We start from the raw sequence: 27,176 nt of genomic DNA on the forward strand, positions 1-27,176 counted from the left end.
ATCTCTGGTTGTTCTGTCACTTTAGAAGAAATGTAATATTTGGAAACATTTACAAAGCCTGTATTTACAACTTTTTTGCACAACTGAGACAGACCTTTATTCTAGTTTACTGAGTTTTATCCCCAGTGATGAAATATGTCATGCCATTTACAAGTTGCAAATTTGATCTTAATTTTCGATAGCAAACTTAATTTATTTGAAGTTATTTCATAAAAACACACAATCATGGCCCAGAAAACGTGACTCATTGGTGCTGAATCAGCTAATGAGTTATTTTAAATTACTCTGAGACATTACTTGTAACTGTTCACACACTTCATTGTGTTCATTGTAGCTTTCACCTGGGCAAAATGTTACCTAACTGTTTCCACCTGCAAATTAGTCATTGAACAACGTAATACTTCAGTGTCGTCATTATAATATGACTGTCTTAGCATCTGGTTTATGCAGCTAATAACAGATGTTTTCTGTACATGTTTTGTTACATTGTTAATGAAGACACAAAGCTATCTGTCACCATAGGGCATCTGGCGAGTTAGATAAGGAAGTGTCTGCATCACTGCTCACTTATCAGTATCTACATTGTGAAAGGAAAAATAATTGACTGCACATCAATAAAAGACAAAGAGGGTTTGACCAGAATAATCTTTAAGACTCAAATGTACACATGTAAAAGTGTTATATTTTACACAAGTTGTCATGATTGTCAGTTTAGTAAATCTGCTCACCTATAGTACAGTTAAAAAGGGCTCACTTTGCTTGATGCTATTGTTTAAGCAGACAATGGACATTCTGAGGAAGTCTACAGGAATTCCTGGCATCCTGAGCTCAGTGCAAAGAGATCTCCGGCCTCACAGTCTGAAGAGAGGAGGCTGTTCCTTAGGAGGGGAGGGACTAAACAGCTGGACCTGCTGTATATCAGTGAGCACAGAGGACTACCTCTGAAATGTTGGGAGGGCTTCAAAATCGCAATGTCTCTCAGACCAGCTGAGACCGACTGCTAACCAGCACTAACCAGAGTGGGACTGCATTCCAGAAACGTCAAGTAAGAGCAGATTTTTTTTTAAGATTGGTGTTTAAAAATCAAATAATTTACTATTATTTGTTTCTAAGTTCTTAAGATAAGGATCAGTCTTCTCAAGTAAGAGCTCATTCTTTCCGTGAAAGTGTTGTTTAATCCAAAGTAAAACCACATCTAAACTGTTATTTTCTTTTGAGGGATAAGTTGGACTGAGATAGTGTTGTAAAAACCAAAAGGAAAGAAATAACTGTGTGTCAGCCAACACCCTTCTGATAAAAAGGAAACGCAAACATTCCTCACTGATTACCTTTGACCACACTTGTTAAAATAAAGTTTTACACAAAGTATGCCTGTATGTCACTGTTAATGCTTTTGACAAGTCTGAACACTGTGTCTACATCACCCTCAGAGCAGTTGACACACATATTGACAATCCCACATTTCCTACAGGTACAGAAACTGTTATGTAACTCCAAATAATACTCCATTGCCTCATTCATTCCTGTTTTCTTTATTGCTGAGATGGTGTCAAGAATGCACCATAATGATAAAGACTTGAGTGTCAAAGATATTGTGCAATAGGCCTTGCATAATGTATGTTACCCAAAGGTGAGAGCAGACAGGTAATTATCACTGTGGTGTCAATCTCAAGATTTCTCTACAACTTCTTTTTCTTTAGGGCACAAAGGTAGCAGGTCCACTGGGTTGTCGACTATAAAATCTTCTTGTCACTCAGACAGATTCTTGGCTACAGTTGAAGCTACAGTTAGAAACCTCATAACTCATTCAGACAAGTAGGCGTAACTTGCATTAAACACATGTCAGTCATTATGCATTCCTTGAGAAAAGTTGAACTTTTTTTCAGTAAATCAATGTCAGTGAGTCAGTTTTATTTTGTAATCAACGCAAAAATATAAGGCTTTGTCATTATTATTATTTTTTAAGTTATGAGTCATCTATCTCATGAAAATAGTGAAAGTCAAAGGGAACTGAATTTGCTGTGTAGGCGGAAAAAATGAATGAAAACACTGGCATTATTTAGCTGTCTCGTGACCCGTTAAAGTAATGGTAGTGTCATTAGAATTACTAATTACTTAATTAACTTTACGCTTGATTAATTGACTAGGAAATTAATCAACAACTATTTTGACAACAGATTAATTGTTTGAGTCATTTTTCAAGCAAAAATGCAAAACATTACCTAGCTTTTCTTTGTTTAACATTTTAGTAAATTAAATATCTTTGGGTTTTGGACAAAGTAAGATATCTGACGACGTCACCTTGGGCTCTAAGAAACTGCGTTTTTACTGTTTTATGATGTTATTGACCAAGCAATTAATCAAGAACATAATCGACAGATTAATCTGTTAGTTGCAGCTCTAATTAGAATTTCATTAGTAATAGACTGTGCATTAGATGAGGTGTAACTACACTCACTACTGTAGGTATACCTGTATAATCTAATTCAATCCATTACAGCTGCTCTGCCATAAAGTCTGCTTTTATGATGCCTATAATGTTTAGTTTTTTGTTGACACTGTCATAGAGATGTAAATGAAATATGTTTTAGCACTGAGGTTATAGTTAGTGGTGGTGCTGTATTGGACAGTGTTTGTAATATTCTACGCCCTCATGTATGTAAATGGGAGGACAAAAAAGAAATACCTAGATAGAAACACCTCTCAATATAATGTAGTCAATACTATTACCTCAATAATTAACATATAATTAAATTGACACATTTCTGACAATGCCACCAAAACCGGAACATGAGCTTCTCAAAGATATATGTTATGGCAGGGCTGTTGTATTGGACTAAATTACATAGTTCAGGTGTCCCTAATAAAGTGGTCACTGAGTGGATAATTACTGTAGGTTCTTTTTGAGACAACAAGTGAAGGCAAAGCCTCCTTTTATTCCAACATTAAACATTAGAGATTAATTTAAAGTGTTTATTTATAAATGGCTACTGTTGTACTTAACTGACACTATCTCCTTCAGGGCAGGAAAGTGAATTTGACTAAAGCACACTGAACAGTAAACAGTGAATATACAGTATGTTAACACTATGTGCAGGTAATGTATTTGCCTTTAATGATATGATAAGCAAACTCACACGGTGTAATAAATGTAAAGTGAATGTTCAACAGCTTTAAAAACATTCAAACATTTACAAAGTGGGTGACAGTCTCAAACAGCAAACTCAGTTGTTTTTATACAAATAGACAGGCTTCATTCTACTTTATATGAGCAGGCGTTTGTGGTACTGCAGGTTCCTTGCCAGTGTTGCACTGCATGTAGTAAAAAGCAGTACACACCTTTAGTCCACTGAGATTATAAATAGAGACTATAGACAGTATAGTACTATTTTGAACTCACAAGCTATTGTAAATACATGTATGAAGTGATTTCCACCTCATACAGTAAAGCTAATGAAGGTGATTATTTGACCAAATTTCCACAGTAAGTAACATATGGAAATAATAATGTACGGAATAAAGCCTCGCCTTTGATCCTGATTTACCCTCTCAGTTGGGCCTTAAAACAGTGAGCAAGTTTATGATTCATGGCTGGGTCGTCCCCTGCACACCCTTTTTTTCTGAGTGATTATATTCACTCCTACGGGTGGCAATGACATCATTTATCACATAAAACACAACCACTAACCTATCAAAAGAAGGGGTGGAAACAGCCACTGGTTTCTGAGTGTACAGTATTCTTCTAACCAATTCTTTGTATGAGGTCATTTAACAGTACTGTAGGTGTTCAAACTTGAATGTTATGGGGATTTTTGTAAGTCTTTTTCATTACTGTATTTTCTCATTTACTTTTGATTTCAACCTTTTCACAGGAACCAAAACAGAAAAAGTTCCTTAAAGAAAATACAAAAAGATACTGCCCCAATCAAATTTTTTGTGGTATTCTAGAGTTATATTTAGATCAAACTTCACTGATGTATTTACTGACTTAACAGATGGGGAACTGAGCCATTCCAGCAGCACGTAGTATGACTCTCTCCCTTCCCCTTAACCAGCTATGTTTTCAGCAAAAAAGCTCAAATAAACCCTCTGTACACTACCAGTTCAGTACCAAACAGCAGACAAAGTTCAGGACTATCTGGTGAACATAGTGGTAGTATTTAGCAGCTAAAGTGCCAGATATTCAGATATTACCCTCAGGAGTTAGTAGAGACCAGGGCGCCCTGGTAGTTCACCTGGTAGAGCGCATACCATTACCGCAGCGGCCCGGGTTCAATTCCAACCCGCATGTAGCCCTTTGCTACATGTCATCCCTTCTCTCTCCCACCTTTCCTGACTCTCTCTGCAGCTGTTACTATCTAATGAAAAGCAAAAATGCCCAAAAAAGAGGTAAAAGGAGAGTGCATATTGAGAATTGTAATGATGAGTTTTAAAGGGTTAAGAATTGCATAGTGTATCAAGAATTTCCATGTCATTTGTTACAACAGGGCATCTTGCTGTTCCAGTTTTGAAGCATTATGTCATGTCTTGACAAAGCAAATACATGATGCTTGTGAAACATGTCCATGAACTAGCCGAGAGTTCATTTCTAATCTGTGCAGTGACATAATGAAGTGGAAAGAAATGTAACCTTAATTGCAATATTCTTATCTATGTGCACTAATGTGTACTAACGCACAAATTATATTTGAAGAAAGACTATTGTCACTTGGAATATTTGCACTAAGGTGCTTAAATTCTTTAAAGTATGTAGAGTAAAAGCCTCAATTGGAACATAATTACAGTTACTGGGAGGTGCTCACTTTTGTTTTATTGTTTTTTATTTTTCATTGAATTAAAAATATTTTCAAATTGTTTTAAACAGTTTTAGAATAACTGACTAAATAAATACTTCTATTCATGTGTCTTACATACATTACCTTTTATATCTACACAAAAGGAAGTCTGTACTGTCAAACTGGAAATACTATTCATGTCACAAAAACATTTAATTTCTCTTTTTTGTTAGTTGGGTAATTTACTTTTATGGCAAAAAAACATTTGTATTGGATTGAGTGTATCGTATACAACATCAGTGTTGTATCAACATCACCCTTGTCATAATCGTGCTAATTATGTCTTTGTTAATAACTAATCTGATATAAATACACAGGTGCAATAACTATTTAGAGTACATGAGAAAAAAGTAAACGTATCATAAAATAATTACATCATCAAATCATAAACATGCTTGTGAGGAAGAGATCTGATAAACAAAACGTATTGTGCTTGCCTTATCTCTACAGGGACAGTTTCAAATCCCCGCGGCTCTGACCATAAAAGCCGGGGTACCTTTGGTCTTTATGATTTTGGAACGGTGAGGAGCATCCGAGGATCCGAGGCTCTGAGGCTGCCTACAGACTCATAAGGATACTAAAAGGTTTGATATAAAGTTGGACGACCGACCATATATTGTAAAACTTATCTCATGGGTGACATTTGAGTACAGTTATCTGCCTTTAAGGGAAACAAAAAATCATTAGCCTACCTTCTGTTATTATTATAATGTGTATTTTCATTTGTCTAGGTTACTAATATTTGAGGAAATCAGTGTAAAGTTGTATGGGATAACATAATTTTTTACCTTCCATTCATTTATACATTTTACTTTCAGTGTTTTGCTGCAGTATATTACATTTTCCCTTAAAAGGTCCAGTGTGTAACATTTAGGAGGAGCTATTGGCAGAAATGGAATATAATATTTATAAGTATGTTTTTATTAGTGCATAATCGCCTGAAAATAAGAATCGGTGTGTTTTCATTACCTTAGAATAAGCCCTTTTTATCTACAGAGGGAGCAGGTCCCCTTCCATGTGCTATGTTGCACCGCCATGTTTCTACAGTAGCCCAGAATGGACAAACACTGGCTCTAGGGAGGGGTTTTTTATTCGGCCACTGTAGTCTCTCCAACATACTTAGAAAGGCAGGGTGAGGCAAGTATGGGGAGGCAAGCAGTATTCAAATGGTTGCAATCTGCAATTTCGCCGCTAGATGCCACTAAATCCTACACACTGGACCTTAAAGGGTCATGGTGGAATCCTGTGATTATAAATCAGCTTAAGACAACCACAGTAAACATCATGTTTACATGTTTAAAGTGCTTTGAAGTTGTAGTGTCCTGCTGTCTTCTCTTCATTTAGGAAACGTTTACAAGGTATTTAGGACAGACATTTACTTCACAGAATAAACACTTCATTAGTCTTGGCCAAAACTACATTTTAACTTTGATTTCTTCTAAAGACTATAAATAAGTGACAGCTGGACAGCTCCATCTCAGGCTAACCAGGGTTTTTTTCAATTAGTCCATAATTAAAAATAAAGTGTCAAACATGTAAAGTTAGCGAGAGAACACATTGTGAGGGAATGATAAGATATGCAAAACAACTGCAAGAGAATGCACAAGTGGCCTTTTGGGGATTCCATAGTTCATTTATGAGCACACTACACCCTAAAATTTCAATAAGATATATAGGATAATAAGATATAAAAGTGGAAGAAAGACAAAGCTAGAACTGTGAAAGAAATTAATTTTACAAAACCTCTTAGCACGTCCTACACAATTATATGCATATGATGAATAACTGCACAAATGTACACTCAGTTGCCAGTTTATTAGGTACACCTAGCTAAAACTAATGCAGTCTAATACAGTCCTGCAATAAATCCTACCTTCATGAGGGATATAATGTTCAGTTTTTCTTGAAACTGTTTTAGAGGTGTTGATTCAATTTTACGATCATTTTAGAGGCTGCAGTTGAACTGTGCTGCTTTATACAGAGAGATGTTTCTGTTTTTAGCCTACCCTCATTGATAGAAATAGGGTGGACAAAATAACAGAAACACCAGCAAAGTTAAGTTCTTCATTCGTCATATGCACAACCAGAAGTTAAGTGAAGCAGTCGTTGGCAATGAAATTCTTTTTCTCAGGCTCCCTCCAACAATGCTCATACAAAATAAAGTAAAATGAGAAATGAGAATAAGAGAATCTAATAAAACATAATACTTGGGTAGACTGGTAAATGAATAAACTAATGTAATGTTGTGCAGTAATGTTGGAAATGTATATGCTTAATGAGAACTGGTTATGGACAGGTAGGAACATAATGTAGACAGGTAATGCACATACATATACTGTATATACTGTTGTGATGGTTTAACAGCTTGTAAACAGGTAGTATATATAATATATAGACATACATACATTTCAGTGTACCAGTGTGGTTCAAGTAAAATGACAGTAATGAGCTTGAGAGCATTCAAGAATTCAGCAGTTTTATGGCCTGCGGGATGAAGCTGTACCTGAGCCTGGTGGTGCAGGACCAGATGCTGCGGTAGTCAGTAAAATGCAATACGATTTAACAGCACAAACTACTTCCTCCAAAATGATCATACAGGTGACTCAACCCCTCTCTAAAAGGTGCATGAAGGTAGGATTTATTACAGAAATGTTGCATTAGACAGCATTAGTTTTAGCTAGGTGTACCTAATAAATTGACAACTGAGTGTAGATTAGTCTAAATGAAAAACCGACATGTTATTTTGTGCATCCACATATACACTCAGTTTGCAGTTTATTAGGTACCAATAGCTAGAACTATTGCAGTCTAATATGATATATGATATGATTTATTTATGGATTGTTGACATAAAAAAGAAATCCAAGGGATAATACGTTAAAGTGAAAACACTTATTTCCAACATGATCTCAATACAACATATAACAACCTTGCAATAAATGGCGCCATGGTGCTGTTGAATTGTATTGTGTTATCAATATAGTCTACCCTCATTGATACATTGACAGAAACATGTCTCAGTGTATTATAACACAATTCAACAGCACCATAAACTACAGCCTCTTACAGTGGAACATGATGGTCTTCATGAAAGTGGGATGTATTGCAGGGTTGTTGTATTAGACTGCATTAGTTTTATCAGGTGGTACAGTAAGTAAAAAACTGGGAACTGAGTGTATTTCTCACATTTTTGTACCAATTTGATACAGTACCTAAATCCTAACATTATGTACAGCTGGTGAAAGGCATATCATTTCAACACTGTACACAGTCTCTTGATAAGAATCTCTGTATCTATAAAATTTTGTCATTGACAAAATATTTTTAATGTCACTTACAGACAATGCATGCAATATCCAAACCAATTTAAGCAACTGTTTCTGTGTTACACAGCTCTTTAGGCCAAGATGGACTCTCTCAGTCAAGACACTGAGGTGAAGCAAAAGGGCCACACAGAAGTCCACGGACCTGTGGCTGGCATAATTCTGGAGAAAACAAAGGAGAAGATAACCATATATCAAGCCATGAAGAAACGTCTCCTTAAGCCAGGAACAGCCTTAGCCCTGCTTGAAGCACAAGCGGCCACAGTGGGCATTGTAGACCCAATAAACAATCGAATGCTTCCTGTTGCAGATGCTGTTAAAGAGGGAATAGTTGGACCGGAGATGAAAGAGAAACTTCTCACAGCAGAGAAGGCCATCAGTGGCTATGTAGACTCCTACACCAACCAAATTATATCTGTATTCCAAGCTATGCAAAAAGATTTAGTTCCAAGAGATTATGGACTGAGGCTGCTGGAAGCACAGATAGCCACACAAGGCCTGTTTGATCCTGTTGAGAAGACAAATATTTCTGTTAATTCAGCGATTCAAAAGGGCTACTATGAAAAAGGTTTGCTCAATAACCAGATGTCAGAGCTCAAAGTGTTCTACAATCCAAGCACACAAGAAAATCTTAACTACCAAAATCTCCTAAAGAAATGCACTGTGGAGCCAGACACAGGCCTGTTGCTCCTTCCTGTTTGCATCACCTTCAAAGGTCTGCGAAGAGGTATCTCCTCTACTGAACTCCTTGAATCGAAGATCATTGATAAAGAAACATTTGATGACCTACAGAAGGGAAAGACCACAACACAGGATGTGATGTTGATGGAAACAGTGAAAGAATACCTGGAGGGCAAAGGCAGTATCGCAGGCATTGTTGTACTCTCGTCAAATCAGAGAATGAGCATTTATCAAGCCATGAAGCAAGGCATACTGATGCCTGGAACAACACTAGTTCTACTGGAGGCACAAGCTGCGACTGGATTCATGATTGATCCTGTAGAAAATAAAAAGTTCACTGTGGATGAGGCCATCAAAAACAAACTTGTTGGCCCAGAATATCATGCAAAGCTGTGTTCTGCTGAGCGAGCAGTAACTGGATACAAAGACCCATACTCAGGTGAAACTATATCACTGTTTCAAGCACTGTCAAAAGACCTCATCGTTAAGGAACATGGGATCCGCCTACTTGAGGCACAAATCGCTACAGGTGGAATAATAGATCCAATCAACAGTCACAGACTTCCCACCGAAGTGGCCTACAAGAGAGGTTATTTTAATGAAGAAATGAACGCCATACTAGAAGATTCAGGGGATGACACAAAAGGGTTTTTTGATCCAAACACAGAAGAGAATCTAACTTATCTTCAGCTGATGGAAAGGTGCGTCATTGATCCCATCACTGGAATGTGCCTCCTCCCTCTCCTTAATAAGACAGGAAGGCTGAATTTTAACTTCATTGACTACCAAACTAAAATGACCTTCAAAGAGGAGAAGGTGAAAGTGACATGTGGGAAGTACATGGGAATGACAGTATCTCTGTGGGAACTCCTGATGTCAGAATACTTTGATGAACATCAGAGGAGAGACATCATTCAAAAACACAGAGAAGGGAAGCTCAATATCAAGATGATCATTACAACTGTTCTAGAAGTCATAGAAAAGTCTGTGAAAACAACTCAAGTCATTTTTGAAGGCATCAGAGAAACTGTCACAGCCAAACAGCTTGTGGAGGCAGATATCATTAGTGAGGAGGTCCTGGATGATCTGAAAAAGGGAAAAAAGTCAGTGAAGGAAGTGACAGAAGATGAAAATGTAAATATGTACCTACAGGGGAAAGACACTATTGCAGGTATTCTGCTTCCTGATTCTCAAATCATGACCATCTACCAGGCCAGACAAAAAGGAAAGCTGATGCCAGGAACTGCTCTAATTCTACTGGAGGCACAGGCAGCAACAGGGTTCATTATTGACCCTATTGGAAACAGGAAGTTTTCAGTGGATGATGCTGTCAAAGCAAAGATTGTGGGGCCTGATGTCTGTCAAAAGCTGCGCTCAGCAGAGAAAGCGGTCACTGGGTACAAAAATCCATATGATGGCAAAATAATCTCATTGTTCCAAGCCATGCAAAAAGATCTCATCCTAAAAGACCATGGAATTCGACTCCTGGAGGCACAAATTGCCACTGGTGGGATCATTGACCCAGTGAACAGTCATCGCATTCCTGTCCATGTGGCCTATAAGAGGGGATATTTTAATGAGGAAATGAACCAGATCCTGAATGATCCGAGTGATGACACCAAAGGATTCTTTGACCCCAACAACCAAGATAACCTGACATACTTGCAGCTCATGGCCAGATGTGTCATAGATCCCAGTACAGGTCTGTGTCTCTTGCCACTCAAAAGCAAAAGTAACAAAATTAACATAGATGATAATATTAGGGAAACATTCAAAACAACAACAGTTACTGTCAAGTATGGCAGGTTCAAGGGCAAGCACACAACACTGTGGGATCTTATCAATTCAGAGTATCTGTCTGAGGACAAAAGACAGGAGTTTTTCAAACTCTTCAAGTCAAGGAAAATCACAATTGAGCAACTCATTGTCACCATTTTAGAAATCATTGAGAGTAAGGAGATAAAACAGCAAGCAGGGCTGGATTTTGAAGGTCTCAGAGGAGAGATCTCTGTTGTGGATCTTTTGGAGCTTGAAATTGTGGATGAAAAAACATACAGCAGTTTGATCCATGGAAAGATGACGATCACTGATGTGATGAAAATGGACAGTGTGAGAGCCTACCTACAAGGGAAAAGTTGTGTGGCTGGGGTGATACTGCAACCCTCCAATCAGAAGCTAAGCATCAAAGAGGCACAGAGAATTGGCATTCTCACACCTGGCACTGCCCTTTGCCTCCTTGAAGCACAAGCAGCCACGGGGTTCATTGTTGATCCTCTGAAAAACAAAAAACTTACAGTGGAACAAGCTCTCAAGGAAAAGGTTATTGGCCCAGAGATGTATGAAAAGCTTTTGTCTGCAGAGAGGGCTGTCACTGGTTACAGAGATCCATACACTGGTCAAAAGATCTCCCTTTTCCAAGCCTTGAAAAAGGATCTAATTGTCAAGCAGCATGGCATCCGTTTACTTGAGGCCCAGATTGCTACAGGTGGTATCATTGATCCCTTGAAGTGTCTTCACTTACCCCTTGAGGTTGCATACAGGAAAGGATATTTTGATGCAGAACTTAATCAAATCCTCTCAGACCCAGCTGATGACACAAAGGGCTTTTTTGACCCAAACACACAAGCGAATCTGACATACATGGAGATGTTGGGTAGATGTGTAAAAGATAAGGAAACAGGACTGTTTCTCCTGCCACTGAATGACACGACAAAAGCTAAAGGAACAAAGGCAAAAATGTATACTGACACAGAGATAAAGCAAGAGTTTGAAAAGACAGCAGTGAGCGTATCGGTGGGACGCTACTCAGGAAAATCAATTTCTCTGTGGGACTTGATTCACTCTGGGTACTTCACTGAGGATCAGCAGCTTGAATTCATTGAAAAATACAGAACAAGGAAGATGAGCACAGAAACCATAATCACATTAGTGATTTCCACCATTAAAGAACTGGAGAAGAGTGAAACTCCCAAAATGATAATGGGCCTGCGAAAGCCTGTCTCTGCACAACAACTATGGGATTCTGATATCATTGATGCAGATATGTACAAACAGGTGAAAGAAGGAAAACTTCCTTTTGAAACAGTAACCCAACATGAACCTGTGAGAGGATACCTGAAGGGAACTGGAAGTATTGCTGGAATTAAGGTTCATCCATCCCAGAAAGTAATGAGCATATATGAAGCAAAAAAGAAAGACCTGTTGACACCTGGCATTGCACTTGTACTGCTTGAAGCGCAGGCTGCAACAGGATGGGTCATTGATCCTCTAAAAAACAAGTTTTATGCTGTTGAAGAGGCAGCAAGAGAGAAAGTAATTGGACCAGATGTGCATGAGCAACTTCTCTCAGCTGAACGAGCTGTTATTGGCTATAAAGATCCATACACAGATGCAACAATATCACTGTTTGAAGCCATGAATGAACAGCTGATTAAAAGAAGCGATGGCATTCGTCTTCTTGAGGCACAGATAGCAACAGGAGGAATAATTGACCCAAATCAAAGTCACAGACTACCTGTTCATGTTGCTATTAAAAAGGGGTGTCTGGATGGAGAAATTAGCAAAATTCTGTTGAACCCCACTGATGATGCAAAAGGATTCTTTGACCCAAATACCAAAGAAAACCTCTCTTACCTGCAGCTCATAAAGCGATGTGAGAAAGATCCTAAAACTGGGCTACTTCTTCTGCCCCTGTATGAAAAGGAATCCCATGTATTTCCCACAGATGAGAAAATAGTGCTTGCATTCAAAAACAAAACTATTGCCATGAATGCAGGAAAATTTAAAAACAAAGAGGTGACATTGTGGGAAGTGTTGCTCTCTGAATACATATCAGAACCAAAAAGGCAGCAGCTCATACAACAATACAAGACAGGAGCCATGAAAATAGAGGAGATCATTGAAATACTCACCATTATCATTACAGAGATATCATCCAAAGAAAGAAAGTTCAAAGGACTAAGAAAGCAGGTCTCAGCCAGTGAGTTGTATGAGTCAAAGATCATCTCAAAGGAGCTTTTCACACAGATTATACAAGGAGACGTAACTGAAGAGAATGTTAACAAAATGGAATCAATTCAAAAGTACCTTGGAGCTACAAACTGTATAGCAGGTGTCAGAGTTGAATCTACAAAGAAAGTTATGAGCATCTATGAAGCCAAAACCAAAAGCCTACTGACCCCTGGCACATCTCTTGTGCTGCTGGAGGCACAAGCTGCAACCGGTTTTGTCATTGACCCAGTGAACAACAAGAAACTTTCTGTACAGGAGGCTGTGGTTCAAGGAGTGGTTGGCAGTGAGTGGAAAAACAAACTGCTTTCAGCAGAACGAGCAGTTACAGGGTACAAAGATCCCTACACCGGAGACACAATTTCATTGTTCCAGGCCTTGAAAAAAGATCTCATTGTCAAAGATCATGGAATTCGCCTTCTTGAAGCACAAATTGCCACCGGAGGCATAATTGATCCGGTCCACAGCCATCGAGTGCCTGTACAGGTAGCATACCAAAGAGGTTACTTTGATGAGGAAATGAATCAGATTCTGTCTGACTCTGATGATGACACCAAGGGCTTCTTTGATCCCAACACTCAAGAGAACCTCACCTATCTCCAGCTGGTTGAGAGGTGTGTCAAAGACCCAACTACAGGCCTTAACTTACTGTCCATTGTAAAGAAAGGTGAGCTTTATTTCTTTGTTGATGAGGCAACAAAACTCATTCTGAAATCTAAAACAACAACCAGAGCAGGAGGAAAATACCAAGGAACAACAGTGTCTCTGTGGGATCTGCTCTACTCCAAATACATCACTGAGGAGAAGAGGAAAGAGCTTGTGCAACAGTACAAGTCTGGATCAATCACAATTGAATGCTTTTTGGAGATCATCCAGACAATCATTCAGCAGCAGACCACAACAACCTCATCGTCATCAATCGTCACATGCCAACCACCAGAAACAAAAGTGGACAGCAGCACAACAAAAACTACCATCACTACTAAAATCACAGAGACACGTCAAGTTCAAAACTTTCATGGAATCAGAAAGGATGTTACTGCTACTGAGCTGCTTGAATCAAAAATCATCGATGAGGACCTCTACAAAGATCTTAGCACTGGAAAAGTCACGGTGACGGAAGTAAGTGAAATGGACTCAGTCCGAAGTACTTAGAGGAACCAACAGCATTGCAGGGGTATACCTGCAGTCCACCAAACAGACCCTAAGCATCTATGAAGCCAAAAGCAAAGGCCTGCTGACTCCTGGTACTTCTCTGGTTCTGCTGGAGGCCCAAGCTGCCACTGGCTTTGTCATCGACCCAGTGAAAAACAAGAAACTTTCTGTAGAGGAAGCTGTGGCTCAAAGGGTGGTTGGCAGTGAGTGGAAAAACAAACTGCTTTCAGCAGAAAGAGCAGTTACTGGATACAAAGATCCCTACACTGGAAACACAATTTCATTGTTCCAGGCCTTGAAAAAGATCTTATTGTGAAAGATCATGGAATTCGTCTCCTTGAAGCGCAAATTGCCACCGGAGGCATAATTGACCCAGTTCACAGTCACAGAGTGCCTGTACAGGTGGCATATCAAAGAGGTTACTTTGATGAGGAAATGAATCAGATTCTGTCTGACCCTGATGATGACACCAAGGGCTTCTTTGATCCCAACACTCAAGAGAACCTCACCTATCTCCAGCTGGTTGAGAGGTGTGTCACGGATCCCGTCACAGGCCTGAGTTTGCTGGTCATTGTGAAGAAAGGCGAGTTTTATTTCTTTGTTGATGAGGCAACAAAACTCATTCTGAAATCTAAAACAACAACCAGAGCAGGAGGAAAATACCAAGGAACAACAGTGTCTCTGTGGGATCTGCTCTACTCCAAATACATCACTGAGGAGAAGAGGAGAGAGCTTGTGCAACAGTACAAGTCTGGATCAATCACAATTGAACGCTTTTTCGAGATCATCCAGACAATCATTCAGCAGCAGACCACAACAACCTCATCGTCATCAATCGTCACATGCCAACCACCAGAAACAAAAGTGGACAGCAGCACAACAAAAACTACCATCACTACTAAAATCACAGAGACGCATCAAGTTCAAAACTTTCATGGAATCAGAAAGGATGTTACTGCTACTGAGCTGCTTGAATCAAAAATCATCGATGAGGACCTCTACAAAGATCTTAGCACTGGAAAAGTCACGGTGACGGAAGTAAGTGAAATGGACTCAGTCCGGAAGTACTTAGAGGAACCAACAGCATTGCAGGGGTATACCTGCAGTCCACCAAACAGACCCTAAGCATCTATGAAGCCAAAAGCAAAGGCCTGCTGACTCCTGGTACTTCTCTGGTTCTGCTGGAGGCCCAAGCTGCCACTGGCTTTGTCATCGACCCAGTGAAAAACAAGAAACTTTCTGTAGAGGAAGCTGTGGCTCAAAGGGTGGTTGGCAGTGAGTGGAAAAACAAACTGCTTTCAGCAGAAAGAGCAGTTACTGGATACAAAGATCCCTACACTGGAAACACAATTTCATTGTTCCAGGCCTTGAAAAAGATCTTATTGTGAAAGATCATGGAATTCGTCTCCTTGAAGCGCAAATTGCCACCGGAGGCATAATTGACCCAGTTCACAGTCACAGAGTGCCTGTACAGGTGGCATATCAAAGAGGTTACTTTGATGAGGAAATGAATCAGATTCTGTCTGACCCTGATGATGACACCAAGGGCTTCTTTGATCCCAACACTCAAGAGAACCTCACCTATCTCCAGCTGGTTGAGAGGTGTGTCACGGATCCCGTCACAGGCCTGAGTTTGCTGGTCATTGTGAAGAAAGGCGAGTTTTATTTCTTTGTTGATGAGGCAACAAAACTCATTCTGAAATCTAAAACAACAACCAGAGCAGGAGGAAAATACCAAGGAACAACAGTGTCTCTGTGGGATCTGCTCTACTCCAAATACATCACTGAGGAGAAGAGGAGAGAGCTTGTGCAACAGTACAAGTCTGGATCAATCACAATTGAACGCTTTTTCGAGATCATCCAGACAATCATTCAGCAGCAGACCACAACAACCTCATCGTCATCAATCGTCACATGCCAACCACCAGAAACAAAAGTGGACAGCAGCACAACAAAAACTACCATCACTACTAAAATCACAGAGACGCATCAAGTTCAAAACTTTCATGGAATCAGAAAGGATGTTACTGCTACTGAGCTGCTTGAATCAAAAATCATCGATGAGGACCTCTACAAAGATCTTAGCACTGGAAAAGTCACGGTGACGGAAGTAAGTGAAATGGACTCAGTCCGGAAGTACTTAGAGGGAACCAACAGCATTGCAGGGGTATACCTGCAGTCCACCAAACAGACCCTAAGCATCTATGAAGCCAAAAGCAAAGGCCTGCTGACTCCTGGTACTTCTCTGGTTCTGCTGGAGGCCCAAGCTGCCACTGGCTTTGTCATCGACCCAGTGAAAAACAAGAAACTTTCTGTAGAGGAAGCTGTGGCTCAAAGGGTGGTTGGCAGTGAGTGGAAAAACAAACTGCTTTCAGCAGAAAGAGCAGTTACTGGATACAAAGATCCCTACACTGGAAACACAATTTCATTGTTCCAGGCCTTGAAAAAGATCTTATTGTGAAAGATCATGGAATTCGTCTCCTTGAAGCGCAAATTGCCACCGGAGGCATAATTGACCCAGTTCACAGTCACAGAGTGCCTGTACAGGTGGCATATCAAAGAGGTTACTTTGATGAGGAAATGAATCAGATTCTGTCTGACCCTGATGATGACACCAAGGGCTTCTTTGATCCCAACACTCAAGAGAACCTCACCTATCTCCAGCTGGTTGAGAGGTGTGTCACGGATCCCGTCACAGGCCTGAGTTTGCTGGTCATTGTGAAGAAAGGCGAGTTTTATTTCTTTGTTGATGAGGCAACAAAACTCATTCTGAAATCTAAAACAACAACCAGAGCAGGAGGAAAATACCAAGGAACAACAGTGTCTCTGTGGGATCTGCTCTACTCCAAATACATCACTGAGGAGAAGAGGAGAGAGCTTGTGCAACAGTACAAGTCTGGATCAATCACAATTGAACGCTTTTTCGAGATCATCCAGACAATCATTCAGCAGCAGACCACAACAACCTCATCGTCATCAATCGTCACATGCCAACCACCAGAAACAAAAGTGGACAGCAGCACAACAAAAACTACCATCACTACTAAAATCACAGAGACGCATCAAGTTCAAAACTTTCATGGAATCAGAAAGGATGTTACTGCTACTGAGCTGCTTGAATCAAAAATCATCGATGAGGACCTCTACAAAGATCTTAGCACTGGAAAAGTCACGGTGACGGAAGTAAGTGAAATGGACTCAGTCCGAAGTACTTAGAGGGAACCAACAGCATTGCAGGGGTATACCTGCAGTCCACCAAACAGACCCTAAGCATCTATGAAGCCAAAAGCAAAGGCCTGCTGACTCCTGGTACTTCTCTGGTTCTGCTGGAGGCCCAAGCTGCCACTGGCTTTGTCATCGACCCAGTGAAAAACAAGAAACTTTCTGTAGAGGAAGCTGTGGCTCAAAGGGTGGTTGGCAGTGAGTGGAAAAACAAACTGCTTTCAGCAGAAAGAGCAGTTACTGGATACAAAGATCCCTACACTGGAAACACAATTTCATTGTTCCAGGCCTTGAAAAAGATCTTATTGTGAAAGATCATGGAATTCGTCTCCTTGAAGCGCAAATTGCCACCGGAGGCATAATTGACCCAGTTCACAGTCACAGAGTGCCTGTACAGGTGGCATATCAAAGAGGTTACTTTGATGAGGAAATGAATCAGATTCTGTCTGACCCTGATGATGACACCAAGGGCTTCTTTGATCCCAACACTCAAGAGAACCTCACCTATCTCCAGCTGGTTGAGAGGTGTGTCACGGATCCCGTCACAGGCCTGAGTTTGCTGGTCATTGTGAAGAAAGGCGAGTTTTATTTCTTTGTTGATGAGGCAACAAAACTCATTCTGAAATCTAAAACAACAACCAGAGCAGGAGGAAAATACCAAGGAACAACAGTGTCTCTGTGGGATCTGCTCTACTCCAAATACATCACTGAGGAGAAGAGGAGAGAGCTTGTGCAACAGTACAAGTCTGGATCAATCACAATTGAACGCTTTTTCGAGATCATCCAGACAATCATTCAGCAGCAGACCACAACAACCTCATCGTCATCAATCGTCACATGCCAACCACCAGAAACAAAAGTGGACAGCAGCACAACAAAAACTACCATCACTACTAAAATCACAGAGACGCATCAAGTTCAAAACTTTCATGGAATCAGAAAGGATGTTACTGCTACTGAGCTGCTTGAATCAAAAATCATCGATGAGGACCTCTACAAAGATCTTAGCACTGGAAAAGTCACGGTGACGGAAGTAAGTGAAATGGACTCAGTCCGGAAGTACTTAGAGGGAACCAACAGCATTGCAGGGGTATACCTGCAGTCCACCAAACAGACCCTAAGCATCTATGAAGCCAAAAGCAAAGGCCTGCTGACTCCTGGTACTTCTCTGGTTCTGCTGGAGGCCCAAGCTGCCACTGGCTTTGTCATCGACCCAGTGAAAAACAAGAAACTTTCTGTAGAGGAAGCTGTGGCTCAAAGGGTGGTTGGCAGTGAGTGGAAAAACAAACTGCTTTCAGCAGAAAGAGCAGTTACTGGATACAAAGATCCCTACACTGGAAACACAATTTCATTGTTCCAGGCCTTGAAAAAAGATCTTATTGTGAAAGATCATGGAATTCGTCTCCTTGAAGCGCAAATTGCCACCGGAGGCATAATTGACCCAGTTCACAGTCACAGAGTGCCTGTACAGGTGGCATATCAAAGAGGTTACTTTGATGAGGAAATGAATCAGATTCTGTCTGACCCTGATGATGACACCAAGGGCTTCTTTGATCCCAACACTCAAGAGAACCTCACCTATCTCCAGCTGGTTGAGAGGTGTGTCACGGATCCCGTCACAGGCCTGAGTTTACTCCCCTTGCACAGGTGAAGGAAAGCAAATCTTTCTACAGGCATTTATTCTTGTTTTGTTTGCGTTATCAGATTTTTTTCATTGTAGTTCGCTCAGCATTGTAGTTAACATTATTTTCTCCCTTAGACACTAAATATTTTTACAGCATATTTCTTTAAAATGCATTTTAGGTTGTCCTTAACGAAATCGCCAGAGAAAAATACATGTTCTCTACTATGCTGTTAGTTATACATGGTTGAAAAAGAGAGCAACTCTATGAAGGTGTTTTGGTTACACATTTTCAGAACTGCCATTATTAAAACCCTAAAATTAGCCCAACCTGGGAAAACTGAGACTGAATGGGCTGAAAACCTATTCTAATAATCACACAAAAATGTACATATAGGTACTTTAATGTCATTAGTCATATCTGTGTCCGATATGTCAAATGTCTGCTGTGAAAAAAGCCTACTGGTCTTATATTAGTTGACATTGAAAAGTAAACTAAATATCTGTCGTCTTTTTCTTGTTTTCAGTCTCTTGGTATTAACCCAATTCTGATATTGTTTGAATGCATACATGGCAGTAAATGCCGTAGCAAACATTTTGGATTTGTGATACTTATTTTCCCTGTTTTAATACTTTTTCATGTTATTTGTGGGATCTATGGATTTGATTGATTTTACACTGATGTAACTAGATGGGGTTCAGCTGAGCCTATTTTTACCTTGCCTGTAGAAGCTGGAAGCTGGTGAAACCTTTTCTTACTGAAATCTGTTTTGCTTCCTAAGTCAAATGTGAGTACAGTGAATATCATTTTGCTGTGCCTGCTTTGACCTCACCTGCAAGCCAGCCATGCACATTTTGGTCTTTTGTAATATTGTAAAACTGTTTCATTGTGTGGCCCAATAAATAGGTGAGATATGAATACTATATCTTGGCTTTTTTTCCCCAACTACTGTATTAGCTCAGTACAACACATGCTGTGCAAGAATTTCCTGGTTGAAGAGTCCTCACATCGGTTGGAAACCTTTTAGAGCCATCGAAGCACCCATAATACTTCTAATTCAACAATAAGGCAAATTAAATTTAAACATTTGTAGTTTAAAGTACAGCACTCTCTAGTGGAAAGAAAGTATATAACCAACTTTATAGTGATATGCTGAACATGTATCTTTAATTTCAAATACCTCTTGACAAACTTTTGTCTGGAATTATTATAACTTGGTGTAAGAAAATAGTCAAAAATTACATACAAAAAAAAATCCTGGTATACACAACTGAATGTCCCTGTAGGTTTACAATTGAGGTGATTCATATAAATGTATTCAAATCCAACATGTCAATGTCACACCTTGAGCTACATTTAGACAGTGTTACTAACTCTTAACTGACAATAATATTGCAGCAACAGGTTTTCTCATGGGATTCCAAACCCTTGGTTTTTGCTTTCTAGCAACAGTAAGGAGTGTTTTTGCATGAATTGTTTTGTGTAAACAGTATACATATAAAACATTTACAAAAACACCTGAGGGTAAAATATGCTATGCAGTCTATGCTACAACATAATCCACAGAGGCAAGTTTTAAGACATTGATGTAGGCCTTGTAAATTTGATTTACAATTTCTGGAATCAAATGAATATGAGAACTACTCCAATTTGTCCAGCAGTTGACGAATGTCTTCTTGGCCACGGTAAATTCTCTTCACTCCTCTTGGAAGATAACGGCAGGATGAAAGGTTGAGGTAACTAAGAGCAGTCATTTGGCCAATGACTGACCTGCAAAATAAAGTACAAACATTGTTTTCTTGTGAGATTCTTGAAAAGAGAATGATAATGCTAAACCTGCAGTACTCAGGATTTACAAGTGTGAATGCGTGATACATTCTCAGTTCTGTACGCCTACAGATTGTCTCTTTAAAGTGTTGGTTCATAGTTTATTGGATTATTTGGACTGGTAAGAGTTAAGAGGGAAAACTATTGAGTACCTAAGGGCAGACGGTGTGATCCTGGTCCCACTCAGGTTGAGTGAACGCAGGGTCTCAGCCTCTGTTGCCTGAGCAAGGTGACTCATTGCAATCTCCAAGTCCTCCTCAGTGAAAAGCTGATTTGCAATGTCAAGCTGTTGCAGTGTTTGACTCCATTTCTGGGTCACCATGTGAAGCCCCGCCTTAGGTGATGACAACCCAATATTGCTGCTAAAATACTGTCCCCAGAACAGACACTCAAGCTCTGCCAAATCACACACAGAAGAAGAAGGTAGCGTTGATTAACAAATGGGTTTTGGATGCAAATTCAGACCACTGATATTACGGACACAGCTGGGTTTTTTTTTTTTTTTATAAATTCAAAATAATTACTATACCTTTGTGTAAGTGCTCAAAGGCATTAATTATTTAAAAAAAAACCCATAGTAAAAGTAAGTATTTCTGTGCCTCCAATACATACTTCAGACCATTGTGGATTAAATATGAAAAGACCAAAAGACCAAACTAAGCCTTTCAGTAAATTAGGTCCCGTTTTAAATCATATTTAAGTCACTTAATAACCCAAAATTTATTTATTTATTTAAGTATAAATCTCATGACTTAGCCCTACCAAGACAAGGTAGTGTTGCGAGACCAGATGGTGTGATTCGCGAACAACCTCGCAGGTCCAGCACCCGCAGCCTGGTAGAGCCAAAGAGAATGTCCCACAAATCTTTGTCGGTCATATAGGAATAAGATGTGGTTGCGATACATAGCTCCTCCAGTAATGGGAAGCCTAGTGTTGCATCGGCACCATTGCGCATTGTCTTATGCAGAGGTCTGACATTCAGCATCCGGAAGGTCTGGTGAGAAGTACAACAGATGTAGAATAGATGTACAAGTTTCATGGGAGAACACGGTGCACACATACAGTATATTGATTCAATACACACTGACACATAACATGGGAAGTGTAAAATGTATCACTGACAGTGGACAAGATAGAATTTAGGGCTGCAACTAATGATTATATTTATTATCGATTAATCTGCTGACTATTTTCTCAATTAATCATGAAAAATGCCCATTTTATTTTTTGAGAGCTCAAGGTGGTCAAAAGTCTGACCAACAGTCCAAAAACCAAATATATTCAGTTTACAGTGATTATGATGAAGAAAAGCATCAAATCCTCACATTTGGAAAGCTGGTACCAGCTTAAGTTTACCATTTTTGCTTAAAGAAATTACAAACGATTAATTAATTATCAAAATAGTTGCCAATAAATTTTCTGTTGATTGACTAATGGATTAATTGTTTCAGCTCTAATAGCATTACGCTTCATATGTACACAAGAGCTGCATTTCATTTGTAATGACCAGTGTCTTCATTTAGCAGCGCTGCACCTTCAAAGCAAGGAAATTATAGTGCCAAATACATGAAACATTATCATACAATTAGCAATTCAGATTTAGATATAGTCACAATAGTCACATTAGCATAGAGAACTGAAATATTAGATTTACATTTTTTTTTTTTACCTTTAGTTTAGGGGATGCCATCTGTAGTGCCTGGATGCAAACTGGAAGTTCACAATCTTTACTGTCGAGCTTTGTGTTGACCTCCAACAACTCCAAATCAGGACAGTATCCCCTCTGAAAAAACAAATAGGCCTATGTTGGTTAATATGTTGTGTGTACCAAGTTCATCTGTGCTCCATGGCTTGGGCTGTGTAATGCAAAACATATGGAGAAAAAAAATAAGGGGGGGGGGGCTTACAGTGATGGCAGTTAGAAGTCTGTCATTCTTTAGTCCATGAGTGAATAAAATTTGCTTGATCTGGCTCCCATGACTTTCAAGGTACTCCAGGACTCCGTCAACCTGAAACTACAGCAAAAACAAGTTTTCTACAAATCTACAATTCTATATGTAACCAAGCAGGTGGGAAATGAACAGCTGCTGGGAATTGCTGGCTGTGACTGGTGTATCAAATTGGACAATAACGATCCAAAATTTAGAGATCCTATTCTATTTCATCCTTATCTTTCATTTGCAGTCTTGTAAGTTTGTCCAACTGTTGGATTTTTTTGCCTTTGCTTTTATTGTCAAGTCCATGCAAAACAGAGTGAACGGCTCCCATTGGACCACACTGTATAAATAAAGGTGAGTGAATGAATATTCTTAACCTGTCAATTCTTAAGCTGACAGCAGAAAAATACATTTTTCTACAAAAACAGTTTACTGAGCTGGTTCTTGATGTACCTCTGAATACTGGAGATTTATGCTCTGCAGAAACCGGCTGTGCAGACCAAGACTATGGAAGGCTGCCGCTGTCAGACCTGTACAGTAGGAGAGCTTGAGGGAGCGAAGGTGAGGGCAGAACTGCGACACAACCTAAATTTGATCCCAACATAAACAGAAAAAACATAGTAAACACAAAATGTGTTGGTAAGTTTAGTTCTTAGGATTTGGACAAAATCTAACCTGTAATTTATCAGGCAATATTTTGTTAAAAAAAAAAATCTCTTAACTTGAAACAAAATGTCTTCTAATAGAGCCCATTAAGACTGCAACTAACAATTACTTTCATCTCAATAAATCGCTTTGTCTATAAAATGTCAGAAAATAGCAAAAAATGCTTATCATAATTTCCCCAAGACCTTGGTGATGTATTCAAATGGCATGTTTTATTCTTTAACTTTACTGTTTACTGTATATGACAAAGAATAGCATCAGGTCCTCACATCTGAGAAGCTGGAATCAGCAAATGTTTGGCATTTTGCATGAAAAATTACTGAATCATTTAATACATTATCAAAATAGTTGCCCAGTTAATACCCACTGATTAATTAATTGAATAATCATTTCAGTTCTAGAGCCCAATAATGTTGAAAAGGGCAGATATCTCATCTTGATGACTTACCTCAACTGCATAGCTAACATTCTTTGTGCAGTGACAGAGAGAGAAGTCTCGTAGCTGGGAGAATCTAAAAACAAGAAATAGAGTTTATTATTTCATTTTCAAGATAGCACCAGTATTAAAAATATAGGTCATCTAAGCACAAATCAATCAAAGCTCACATAATGTACATGTCGAAACTATTCATAAAACTAACAATACAGACCTGTTTTGTGCCAGCCAGTAAAAAGTGTCCTTAATCATCTTCTCAGTTTTAGGTAGCTGTTTTTTCCCTGATGCAATCCAGCAGTGATCTACAGTGACCTTACGCCACAGGACCGGACTGGAGGCAGCAGCGTTCCACAGACGACAAACTCTCCCCACCCTACACCAGAAACGCCCAAGAAAAAAAAAAGGGATTTATTTCATTGTGGAATTTGTGGTTCCCAAATAGCACAGTACTCCAGCTGGATGATATAGTTAAAATCAATATCAAGATACTTATATTATTATTGATATTAATCACAAAATAACACTTTTCTGGTATCTTTATATAACAATTAGAGGTCAAACTGTTGATTAATAGATTAGCCAATCAACAGAAAATGTCTTGATTAATCATTTTTAAGGCAAAATGTAAAAAACTCACTGCAATCAAATGTGAATATTTGCTTGTTTTCTTGGTCTTCTATGTTAGTAAGTTGAATATATTTGGGTTTTGGATCGTTGGTCGGACAAGACGTCAACTTGAGCTAATTCTTCGCTATGTTCTGACATTTTATAGACCAAATGATTAATGAATCAGCAGTTTAAACAATTATGAAAATAATTGTTATTTGCAGTCCTAATCATGATATTGCAGATGCATACAGAATCATACATAAAATAATGACATTGATGCAAAGATTCAATGCAAAGAAATGTGTAAAGCTGTTACGCATTGAAACAGACAAAACTCTTCCCATGTATATAAATATACACACACACACACACACACACACATATATTTATTTTGCTAGTGTTTACTTACAATTTTGGAATCATCCATTTGAACAACATAAAATTGTTAAACTATAATACGATATGATCATATGATCATCATGATATGTTTCCACCGAAAATCGACAAACAATAATATCTTCCAGTCCTATATGCTGTATCTCAGTCAGGTCATAGTATAAATCTCTGATTCGTAAGTATTCACTAAACCCAGCTACATCAAATCAAATATATGTGTTTATTACCTGCATAGAAATGGTACAGCGCCATCTTGGACGACCACCATCTGAAAAATATTGATTAGCACCTCCTCAGGAAGCCTCTCACCCCATCTGTGGTCTGTTGCCTTCTGTGGCACAAACAAATTAGTGTCCTCATTTTCCTTGGCAATTGGGGTATTTGCCAGTGTAGGCTTGGCACAGGCTTTCTTTTTTTGCTTAATCCGAATAGCTTTCCCTTTTCCTTTAGTTATTTTCTTCTTTTTGCTTCCCTTCTTTGGGGGAGTCCAGGCTGAACCATCGTACTGAGAAGTAGAACTCGATATGACAAGAAGCATATCTTCCCCTTGATGAACAGTGTAGCCAAGCGGGGCAGGCCTGGAGACTCTGGCCTTTTTTTGCTTCTTGGCTTTTGCAGGTTTACCAGTGGTCCTCTTCAAAGATACCCTCTTTGGCTTTGGTCCATCTTCTCCTTGACCTGATGTATTTGATGTGCTTGGTGGGGTGTCTTCTCTTCTCTCATTGTTATTTAAAGCCTCTGCTTCAGAGGAATCCATCGTGTGCTGCTAACTAGTCTTTATCACAAGCTTCATTCCAAGAAAACCAGTCATTTGCTGAGAAGTGACAGAAAACAGAATTAGAATTAGATCAATCTGTATCTGTGTGGATGATTTAATCTCTTCATTGTGGATAAGAATGTCATATACATAGTACAGAACTCAACACTAACTTTTAAAAGTGGTTGCCACTCTGGCAACCAGGCATCAGCTTTTGGTGGCCAAAACTGAAAATATGGTTGCCATTTTTAATCACCTTATATTTTGAGTAATTAAGATACATCAGCTTAATAATGAAAATGTGACATAAAAGAATGTTTAAAAGCTTAATTTCAGTAACCGAACAAAATTCTTTGTAGTTTGTGTTTTATCTGATACTTTATAGAATTTGAATCTTAAGTGTTATCAGTTAACATATCCACCCTCAATTCCTGGTAAACAAAATTCCAGCATTCGTTTGTGATGTTGACGGGTTAGTCGAACTTAACTTGCTTCGCCATTGTCTCTAAAACAGGTGCCTGTGCGCACTGTGCTGTTTGCTGTCCATATTTTTTATATGTTAAAAAGGCCAAGAATTGGTTGCCAATTTATCAAAAAGGTTGCCAATGGCAACCTAGCAACCGTTACTGTCTAGCCCTGCATAGTCAATGGGGAGAGATGCAGGAGAGTGGATGGAGAGAAAATAAATATAACAGAGTAACTCATGAGATCACAATCATATCTAGTGTCTTACTTACAATACATCAAATTCTACATATTTCTTAACACTTGAATCTCCTGCTGATGCTGTAGATGACACACAAAAGCCCAGATTTCTCAGCAAAGTCGGAGCTACAGGGGATAGTACAGAATCAGGAGCATCTGTATAATCTTTTGCAGCAGAATCCTGCACTGGGTTGGGTGCGTGCTGGTACATTATGAGGAGTTGTTATGCTATTAATTGCACAAATCGCAAAATTGATGGGTGGACAATGTTCAAAATCTCGAGATGTAAACATCCCTTCCAACATATGAGTATATAGGTTGGAAAATGCATGTCCAGGAAACTGTAGGACACCATGGGTAATGTTAGCCAGGTAGGGTCGTTAGTTGTCTATCAACGTGTAGCCTGTTCTAAAAGGTTTTGAAAATGCGAGGACGAGTGTCTCGGAGACATTTTCTTCTAACAGACTAATTTCACCAAAGTGTGTTGTGTATCTCGAAGCTGCGTGCGCATCCTCGATTCTTTGTAAACAGACAGACAGACACATCCATCCTAGTTATTGTCTTGTGTTTTGTATTAAGAAAAAAAGACTATAAAATAAATTTGTGGCGTTAAACTAAGCATTTACCCATCATAGCATCGTTAATTTGTAAGTTAAATTAGCATAGCTGAATGAATCTCTCGGTAACGTTAAACGTAAACTAAGCTAACGTTACTGTGCTTCAATTAACTAACGTTAGTTAACAAGTCGCCATGCAACATAACGTAGCAGAACAAAGGCATAGTAACTGTTGCTTCGTTGACAACAAATAAAAACAAACAGAAATACTTTCTGAAATAAAAACAAGAGTATTTCTGTGTTGCTAATTTACATTACCTGCTGCTAGTTCTTGAAAACGGTTGGCAACCTCTAGCCTTAATAGTAGACCCACAATGCATTTCACATCCCCTCTGTGATTGGTGGAGACGTCGACAACAGCCCGCCTTCTGTAAAACTAT

At 39.1% G+C, this 27,176-nt stretch overlaps 2 protein-coding genes across 2 annotated transcripts; one reads left to right on the plus strand and one right to left on the minus strand.

Annotated features, from left to right (window-relative positions):
• The first annotated feature begins 892 nt into the window (after nucleotides 1-892).
• On the plus strand, nucleotides 893-19,764 carry eppk1 (epiplakin 1). The gene is given in 10 exon segments (XM_044171596.1): nucleotides 893-1,045; nucleotides 5,286-5,419; nucleotides 8,229-13,992; nucleotides 13,994-14,304; nucleotides 14,307-15,062; nucleotides 15,065-15,376; nucleotides 15,379-16,443; nucleotides 16,446-17,210; nucleotides 17,213-17,521; nucleotides 17,524-19,764. Coding segments are annotated over 8 exon segments (10,620 nt in total). The 5' UTR covers nucleotides 893-1,045; nucleotides 5,286-5,419; nucleotides 8,229-8,242; the 3' UTR covers nucleotides 18,876-19,764.
• Nucleotides 19,765-19,984: 220 nt separating this feature from the next.
• fbxl6 (F-box and leucine-rich repeat protein 6) lies at nucleotides 19,985-27,166 on the minus strand. Its single transcript, XM_044171600.1, has 10 exons — nucleotides 27,055-27,166; nucleotides 24,945-25,531; nucleotides 23,927-24,085; nucleotides 23,725-23,788; nucleotides 23,064-23,195; nucleotides 22,581-22,688; nucleotides 22,343-22,456; nucleotides 21,436-21,667; nucleotides 20,826-21,069; nucleotides 19,985-20,616 (listed from the first exon to the last, which is right to left on the minus strand). The coding sequence occupies exons 2-10, from the start codon at nucleotides 25,472-25,474 to the stop codon at nucleotides 20,487-20,489; spliced, it is 1,713 nt and encodes a 570-aa protein (XP_044027535.1). The 5' UTR covers nucleotides 25,475-25,531; nucleotides 27,055-27,166; the 3' UTR covers nucleotides 19,985-20,486.
• Nucleotides 27,167-27,176: the final 10 nt, after the last annotated feature.

This window comes from Siniperca chuatsi, linkage group LG17 (assembly GCF_020085105.1).
Source record: "Siniperca chuatsi isolate FFG_IHB_CAS linkage group LG17, ASM2008510v1, whole genome shotgun sequence".
Lineage (NCBI taxonomy): Eukaryota > Metazoa > Chordata > Actinopteri > Centrarchiformes > Sinipercidae > Siniperca > Siniperca chuatsi.